This window comes from Pteropus medius, unplaced genomic scaffold (assembly GCF_902729225.1).
Source record: "Pteropus medius unplaced genomic scaffold, Ma_sr-lr_union100, whole genome shotgun sequence".
Taxonomy (NCBI): domain Eukaryota; kingdom Metazoa; phylum Chordata; class Mammalia; order Chiroptera; family Pteropodidae; genus Pteropus; species Pteropus medius.
In genome coordinates, this window is record NW_024356335.1 from 5,383,853 (window position 1) to 5,392,895 (window position 9,043).

Consider the following 9,043-nt stretch of genomic DNA (forward strand, 5'->3'; position numbering starts at 1 on the left):
GGAGCTTAACGGTGTCGTGGGGTTGGGGCGTGTAGAGGGGACCAGGGGCCGCTTGCACTGACGATGGCCTGCCTTCCTCCCAGGCCCTGAGTGTGAGTGCCGCGTGGGTGGTCCCCCGTTAATTTCGCACTTGTATGGGGACTCTGGGAGAAGTGCAGATGGGACCCGGCCACAGAGCGTGAGCCTGGGAATGTCACTCTGGTCATCTGGGCAGAAAGTGGAGGCAGAGGGACCCCGTAGTTGTCCCGGATCCCCAGTGTCCGTGGCGGTTGGAGCTGTTGGGGGCAGGACTCTGGACAGGGCCCCACCCAGCGCTTCTGGTGCCGGGTGAACCCAGGTTGGGGGCTGATAACAACCATTGCAGCTTTTTTTTTCAAACATTGCGGTGACCAGCTGTGTGTCCCTTCATCTGGATTCCCCAGCTGTCAACGGTTTGTCACGTTTGCTTCTTCTCTCTTTCTCAATATTCACATGTATGTTTCTGCACCTCACAAGAAGTGGCAGCCACCCAGACCCTCACCCCTAAAGGTCTCAGGGCACATCTCCAAGGGAAAAAGACTTTCTCTCATACAACCTCTGTACTGTGTGTGCTCCTAAGAAAATCGACAGTGAGCGCATCAGGGCACAGTGTGGCTTCCCCAGCCGTCCCCACATCTTTACTTGGTTTAAATTCCAGATCCAGGACCCACGCCAGGCACTGCGAGTTGCCTTGGGTGCCTCGTCTCTTTAGTCTCTTTGTCCGGAACCATCTTTTTACCTGTCATGGCCTTGGCTTAGTGAAGTGTCCTGGCCAGTTGTCTTGTAGAATATCCTGCAGTTTGGGTGCGTCTCATTATAGCCTCATGCTCAGACGCAGGTCAAATCTTTCCGGCAGGAGAACTCCATGGATAACGTCCCCCCGCGGCATCAACCCAGGGGCACGTGACGTCAGGGTGTTTCACGAAGGGGAGGCAGGTGTGATCAGAGACGATCATCTTTTAATCGTTTATTTTTATTGTGTTTAGGAAAGATACGCATAGCGCACGTGGCTGGTAATTTTATGGCTAAGACCGCGTAGATTGACGCTGGGCCAGGCGAGTAAGTGAAGAGACAGTGAGCTGAGATAAAGGGACGTCCCAAGTGAATCACTGGACGTGTGGACTCGAGACGGTGGCCTGGGCACGGCTGAGCGTCTGGAAACCCAGGCGGAATGGCGAGAACGTGGGTCTCGGTGCAGGGCAGACCGGGGCAGACCGGGGCAGAGGGCCGGCCTTGCCTCCTGGCTGTGGCTCGGATTCTTTCCTCAGATGGCCTCCCCCGGCACACTTCCTCCCCTGAACAGTGAGGTGTCACACCGGTCCCCTCCAGTTTGGGGCAGGAGCTGGTAAGCAGGTGGCTAGGATTTGGATGCAGTCCTGTCTGACCCCGGTGGAGGGGCTGGGGGCAGGTGGCCAGGCGTCCAGAGAGCCGCCTGCTGCCCACCCCTCTCCGAGACCCTTCAAGACTCCACAGACAGTGAGGCGAGGAAGAGCTGCTGGCCCTGGCACTGTGCCGGGGGACACCTGTGGCCTTATCTGTTTCCAAAAGGTTGATTAGCTCCTTAAAGCATTGGGAAGTGCCACTCCAGCTCACATCCCCTGGGGCCTGGCCGCCTGCTGATTGCTGGTGTTTTGTGTTGGGGACCTTTCCCGTGGGGAGGGGCAGCCAAGCCTGTCTACTTCCCCCGACCTCTCATGGCTGCCGCATCCTGGGGGCTTGGTGTGGGGGGTAACTGGAGGCTGAGAGGCCCTTTGGGGATGGCTGCTGGGGTCTGTGAGGGGATCAGGGCAGGATGGGGACTTCTGAGCTGGGAGATTCTGGGGAAACCTTCTCTGGCCCTGTGAGACCCCGTCTAAGGTCAGCAGTGGCCCTGCCACCCAAGCCCTGTCACTGAGCTCCTGCTGTTTATGTGACACGATGCCAGGGTCACACGAGGTCATGAAGACTGTTGGCTGACTTAAGGTGGGGGTACCCGGCTGGGCATCCAAGCAGGGCTCCGGAGGCACAGTTCTGGCACTGCTGTTTCCTGGCAGGGTGACCTTGGGTGACTTCAGGCCAGTTAGCTGACCCTGATCTGAACCTCAATCTCCTCATTGGGAAAACAGGATCACACCTGCTTGTGGGACTTTCATGCAGGTACAGAGCACCACACACCTTAATCTTCACAGCAAGCCCATTCCACACATACGGAAACCGAGGCTCGCAGAGGGGAAGTTCTTTGTCCAAGGACACACAGCTCGCAAGCTGTGGATCTGGCTTTGAACCCAGGTGGTCTAGTCTGGCTCCGGAGTCTGCGCCCCATGCTCCTGGCCGTGCTGAGTCTCCAGGTTCGGTCTCTGAGCATCAGCCCGTCGGCCTCAGCTGCCCTTCACCGCCAGGTGTGGGTGGCGGGTCCAGAGCAGCCTGGCCCGGTTAGACCAGGGACCCCTCCACTTTCCACAGCCCACTCTGCCAAAACTGTCTTGGAAAATTAGTCTTTTACACCAGATCTGGCCATTCCAGGAAACCGGCATCTCTCATCGTCGCTGGCTGTCCTTTCATCGGCAGCCCGTGGTAGACAGGTGTCCCCCTCAGTCTCTGATCCCGCTTGTGGGAGGGGCGTGCGGACGAGGAGGGGCCTGGTGGACGCTTCCAGGCTGTGTACTGGGCTGCTGATCCACAGACCTGAGCTTAGACCCTCTCCCTACCGCTCCATGTCCTGCCCTCTCTGTGCCTCAGTTTCCCCGTCCGGAACCAGGGTAGAGTTAACGCCGTCGTCCCTCGGAGCTGTTGTCAGGGCAACTGAGCCAAAGCACAGAGACCCCGGGCGCCGATCCGGGCTCATGGTGGGCACTCGGCACAGGCTTGCTCTGAGCAGTTTTGACAAGTGGCCTCAAGTCTGATCAGGCTCAGACAGTTCAGGGACACCTGCTAGGCCCTGCTTCCCCACGTCCCTGGGAAGGGGTTCCAGTTCCTGTCCTCGCCCAGCTTCCACCTGCCACCCCGTGCTCTCGTTCCCACGCTCCTCGTGCGTGCGTGCGTGCGTGTGTGCGTGCGTGCGTGCTGCATCCGCTCCTCGCACGTGCATCCCCTCCACAGCCTGTGTTGAGCCCGTTCGAGTGCCAGGCGCCGTGGCAGGACTCAGGAGCCTTCACACCTGTCGCGATCAAATTCCCAGGACAGCTCGCGTGGCCGGCACTCGTACAGTTTTTCCCACTTTACGAATGAGGAAACCGAGGCTCGGGGAGCCGGAGCTACCTTTCCAGGTCACCCTCGCGGAGGGTGGACGTGGCCTTGGATGTGAGATCTTCTCATTCAGTGATTTGAGACAGAACATGGGTTTGGTTCCAATTTGAACCGATTCAGTACTTTTTAGAAAAATATGTTTTTTTCTTCGTTTCACGGTTCAGGGAAGGATGACTATTTGGGCCTGGCTGGGGGTTCAGCCACTTTATTTGGCTCATTTCAACTTTCTGTTCTCGTCTTGCCTGTGAAAGAATCCAGCGCTGACCACCGCGAGGGGCTGAGGGCCGGGCCGAGGAGCGGACGGTACTGGGTGCTGTGGGGCCGAGAAGGGGGCCCGGGCTGTCTGCCGGCCCCCCACATGCAGGCAGGGCAGCCGAGCGCCTGGGGAAGCCAGCGCCTTCTCCGACCGTGCCCAGGACTGAGAAATGGATTAGACTGGATCCTAAACGTTGGACAGTCCTGCCCGCCCACCCCAGGACGGCAGGGAGAAGCCAGCCCCTGCTGTGAGAGGCTGTTCTTGGCAGCCCTCCAGCAGCACAGTGGGCATCAGGAGGGGGTTGGCCAGTGCTGCCCCTGCTGGGAGCGCTGAACACGGAGCTCCTGGGACATGTCCTGGCTCAGAGCTGGCCGGTGCCCTGATAGGGGTGGGCAGGCCATGGGGTGGGTGGGCTGGAGTGGGCAGGAGGGAGGCTGCCCAGTGTCTGCCCATCCCCTGGGACACCTCTCTGAACTAAAAGGCTACTTTTCTGTTTTCTCTTGCAGTTACGGAGAAAGAAGTCCAGCAGTGGTGAGTAGCTGCTTTTCCCCAAAATGTTGGGGGGAAGAGGGTGGCCTGTTGGCTTTGTGCCGATGGGACAGCAGTCCCCCTGCCCAGTACGGGGGGAGGTGGAGTGGCTCATCCACAAACCAGTCCAGACAGGCTTTGTTCAAATTTCTCTGTTCTCTACGGGCTGATGGCAATACGAATCAGCTGGGTCGGGGGCTTGGGGGTGGGATTGCCTTGTGTGGCATCACTAAGGGCCACCAGGCCCCGAAGGGTTCATTCCAGGCCCTGCTCACCCAAGGGAGGGGTCTGGACCAGAAGCAAGTAGGTGACAGTCCAAGGCCCGACTTTGTTACTGCATCATCCCGTGGCCTTTGAGAAGTCTCTGCCCCTCTCTGGGGCTTCAGAAGTGATCGTTTAGACGGGATCAAGGATGGCAAGTCGGTTTCCTCTTGGACGCCAGCTCTAATCAGTCTGCAGTGGCCGCCTGGAGTGCCGTGGCAGAAAGGGTTCTGAGGCTGTGTGTCGTGGCACAAACGCAGAGTACAGCAGCGAGGGATTAATACCATCTGTCATGGATTAGTGATGCCTGTCCTGGCCCGGGGGAAGGGAGGTGGCCTGTTGTCTGACTGTCCTCGCTGGGGAACGTGGAGCAGACGGGGGAACCCGAGTTGGCGGTGTGGTTGGGGGACCGAGCAGGTGAGCTCGGTGAGCTTGGAGAGCTTCTAGTAAAGTTTGCTGGTTTAGAAATGGACCCTGTCCTGGCTTTGCCTTTTCTCCCTGAGTGACCTCAAGTGATCCAGCTCCTCTGAGCCTCGGTTTCCCCACGTGTAGGACAGGGATGGTGAGGCACCAGGGAGGCATTTCCTGTACAGGTCGTAACACAGTGCCCAAGAGGTGACAGCCATTGCCAGTGATCTACTGTCCACTGATCGGATGGGAACTGAGGCCTAGACTTGGGTCCTCTTCGTCCATTTTGTCCTCACAGTCACCCATCCCATCGTGGCATTTCGTGGATGAGGCCTCTGAGCCCCTGCGGGTGGGAGACCCGTCCAGGTGCTTGGCGTCTTCCCCCGCTCACACCTGGCCTTCCCCTGGAGCAGCAGGAGGCAAAGGGGCCGGATGGGCTCCAGAGCCAGGGTGCTGGGCTTGAGTCCCGACTCCCCACATCCTGGCTGAGCGACCTTGGACAAGTTACTGTGCTTCTCGGTGCCTCGGTTTCTCCATTTGGAAAGTGAGGGTAATAACAGTCAACCTTTGATGGAATGTCGTGAGGAATAAATGAGCTAATTTATATAAGATGTTTAGAACAGCACCTAGTAATCTCTCTGACGGTGGTGTTAAAACAACAACAATAATAGTACGGATATCCTAAGATTGAGGGTCCCCTCCTCATTATGTAGGTGGGGTAACATGGACCCAGACAGGCAGAGGGACTTCTGTTCGTTCGTCAAGCTGACGTTTGAGCTGCAGCCCACACAGAGACTCAGCCGTGGAAGAGAGTGTTGCGGGCACAGGGATCAGCAAGGGCTCAGCCGTGGGCCCCAGGCTTCGTGGCACCCCGTCCTCGTTGTAGAGAACTCTCTCTAAAGAGCTTATAAAGAAAAATGATCTTTTCTTTGCCAGCAAGTTCCATGGACCTCAAGTAAATGTCCTTTGGTTCATTTTGGTGGTGCCTTCAAGGCTAGGGGATGGTCGAACCAGTGCCTTCCTCTGGCCTTCTGGGGTCAGCCCACCAGCCTGGTCACCATTTTTCTGCCCTCAGGGCGAAGCTAGGCCTGAGATGGTCAGACAGTGACACTCGTTACTGCCCTTCCGCCTGGACCCATGGCAGACATTGGTAATGGATCACAGATTACAGCACTCAGGATCGCTCTCGTCCAGAGCTCCTGGCAGCCGGGGCCATTGTTGCTAGCACAGAATGGACCCAATTGTTATCCCTTTATTGGCCTAAACCTCACTGGTTCACCGAGGCTGTACCACAGCCTGCTGGGTCAGAGGCCGGATCTACGCAGCCCACTGTCCCCTCGTCCTTTGCACAGGAGACAAATGGGATGAGTGCCTGCACCCTAAATGCCCCGGCCCATTTCAGAGGGCCCTCTCCCACCAGCCTCCAGCCAGTGCTCCTTCATGTTCTAAACGGCTCTCGGGGCCCCCGACAGCTAGGGGCGTGCACCATGCCTGCCCTGCCTTGGGAAGATTCAGGGTTCCTGAGCCCAGCCTATCGGGGCAGCAGACAATTTAGGACCAAACCATCTGGGGCGGGGGTGGGGAAACCGGGGGGAGGGCTGTGCAGAGGGCAGCAGGCCGCAGTGGACAGAATTTTCCTGTCTCACGTGCAGGGTGCCTGGGTAGGTTCAGCCAGGCAAGCAGCTCCAACATCCTTCTGCATTTTTCCTCTCCCTTTTTCTCATAAAGCTGCTTTTTGTGGCTTTCCACTGCATTTAGAAAAAAGCTGCAAACCCTCGCCCAGCCTTTGGGGCCCCCCGAGGTCTCTAACTGCACCCCGCTTCTGTTTACTGGGCGCTGGCCACAGTGGTGTTTCACTCATGCCAAGCTCGTTCCTACCTCAGAGCCGCCGTCCTTGCTGTTCCCCTGGCTGTTCCCTCTGTCCCTGATCTTGGCATCTCCACTCCATGTCACCTCCTTGAAGACATCTGCTCCGAACACCCTGCCCCCTCACTTATCCGGCACGAGCCAGGATAATCTTACTTTGTGCCGACTTTTAGTTACGCAGCAGGGGAACCAAGGCTCAGACTCGCGATTCTGTGCTTTGTTCTGGGCCGCACAGCGACCACAAGCAGAGCTGGACGAGGATACAGGCTTCGGTGTGGGTCGGACCCGGCTCTCCCGGGAGAGCGTGGGCCCCAGGTTGTCAGGAGCCCAGGCCAGGTCACAGCGCTGCGATGCCTGGGCCAGAGCCACCAGGCTTCACTCTGGGGAGCCCACGGCAACACCCCTGCTTTCCCCAGCTCGGGGCTTCTGAGGTTGCAGGCTCAGAGAGGCGGGTGGGGCCGGGGTCGGTCTGCGGCCAGCCTGGGACCCCGCCCACTAGACCACTCGCTCGTGACCACCTCAGTGCCCAGCCTGAGCCTGAGCCGAAGCAGGAGAAGATCAGGAACCACAATGCGGGGGGGGCTGACCGGGAGCAGGTCTCAGGCCCCTCAAGGTGACCGAGGATCAGAATCACCCGTTGAATGAAAAAAAAATAGGATCCTGGGTGGGAACCGCAGAGCACGAGCACCCCCCGCACCGGGCAGCTCTGTGATGAGAAATTGCACAGGCGCCATGGGCGTTGGGGTGGTGGCATCATCATGGGCTGTGGGGACTTTTTTCCCACTGATATTTTCTATTTTCCAATTTTGCTGTAATGCAGTTATTACTTGAATAGTAACCAAATAACCTGGCAGTATTGCCCCCAAAAATAGTGGGCGGAAGCAGGAGGAATCCTGCAGCCACCTCGACAGGGCCAGCGGTCAGTCCTGGACCATCCTTCCTGGGGACAGCCGTCGGTAAGGAAGCAGCCTGTCCTTGACGTCCACGGGCGCCTCCTGTGGGCCGGGCGCTGGGCTCATGCCTAGGACAATGCTGCTGGGTGAGTCAGGGGCAGCCCCGTTTTACCTGTGAAGAAACCGAGGCTCAGAGGGGCGGTGACACATGTCCAGTCACAGAGCTGTGTGTCTGTGTCTGTGTGGTGTGTGCGTGTCTGTGTATGTGTCTGTGTGTGTCTGTGTATATGTATGTGTCTGTGTGTGCATGTATGTGGTATGTGTCGTATGTGTGTGTGTCTGTGTGTATCTATGTGTATGTATGTGTGTGTATGTGTGTCTGTGTGGGTAATGCGTGTGTCTGTGTGTGTGTCTATGTATAATATGTCTGTATGTCTGTATGTGTGTCTGTGTGTGTGTCTGTGTGTGTGTGTCTGTGTCTTGTGTGTGTGTCTGTATGCGTGTGTGTGTCTGTGTGTGTGTCTGTGTGTGTGTCTATGTGTGTGTCTGTGTGTGTGTCTATGTGTATGTGTCTGTGTGTCTGTGTCTGTGTGTGTGTCTGTGTATATGTATGTGATATGCTGTGTGTGTGTCTGTGTCTGTGTGTGTGTCTATGTATATGTCTGTGTCTGTGTGTGTGTAGTCTGAGTCCAGTCCCTCCTCCTCCAGTTCTTAGGCTGTAGGGGCTCAGACCTGCTGGCTCTTGCTCTGGGAAACCCCGCAAAGCCAAGGAGGAGCCGTCATCCAGGACGTGTTTAGGACCCCGCTCCAGGGTCGTCTGCAGTCAGATCTCCAGGGAGCTGTGGGGGTGGGGAATGCCGCAGGAAGGAGGTCCTTTGAAAAGATAATAGGACGGTTTCAAGGCCAGCGCGGCCCGGGCGGCAGCTGGCGGTGACCTTCCTCACTTATCCATCTCTGTTCAGCTCCCACCTTTCCCACTGCCAAGAGCAGAGCAGCAGCTGCAGGGCTTCACCCGCGCACGCAGGGCGGGCGCCGCGGGCTTCAAGCTGCGTCCCACAGGCCGCGGTTCTGTGGGAACGAGGCAGTGAATTCTGGAAAGGCCTAGCCAGCCGGGGCCCTTGGGGAACCGCGGCCCTGGCAGCCTGGGACTTCCTCGGGGCCGTCCTCGAGAACGAGCAGATGAGCCAGAGCTGGACCCGTGTGCCGTGGCCAGTGGTCTTTCAGTTATTCGTGCCTGTCGTTCATCGGGTTATGCGTTCACTCATTCATCCATTCGTTGGTTCGTTTATTCAATAAATCTTTACTGGACACTTAACTGTGTGCCAGGCCGGTGCAGGGCGCGGGGGCAGCAGGGACGGAGGGACACGAGGTGCCTGCAGTCTCCTGGGGGACACAGGCAGCACGGCGGGGGCGGAAGTGGGGTGGGAGGCCCATGGGGAGGAAGCCCGGCGTTGAGTCGGGAGTGTTTCGTAAGTGGCATTCAGCCTTCAGTGTTTTTGTGAAATGACAGATTTCTTTTTCCCGTTTCCTTTTTAAGAAGTGTAAGAATGCCATTGTCGAATCCAGGATTTTCTTTTCTTGTTTCTAC

At 57.7% G+C, this 9,043-nt stretch overlaps 1 protein-coding gene across 1 annotated transcript in view; it reads left to right on the forward strand.

Moving 5' to 3' along the window:
* NCS1 (neuronal calcium sensor 1) overlaps nucleotides 1–9,043 on the forward strand; it is a 44,682-nt gene that overhangs the window by 15,277 nt on the left and 20,362 nt on the right. The window contains exon 2 of the mRNA XM_039861364.1: nucleotides 4,006–4,030. Coding sequence (XP_039717298.1) covers nucleotides 4,006–4,030 — 25 coding nt within the window. The remainder of the gene's footprint in view (nucleotides 1–4,005; nucleotides 4,031–9,043) is intronic.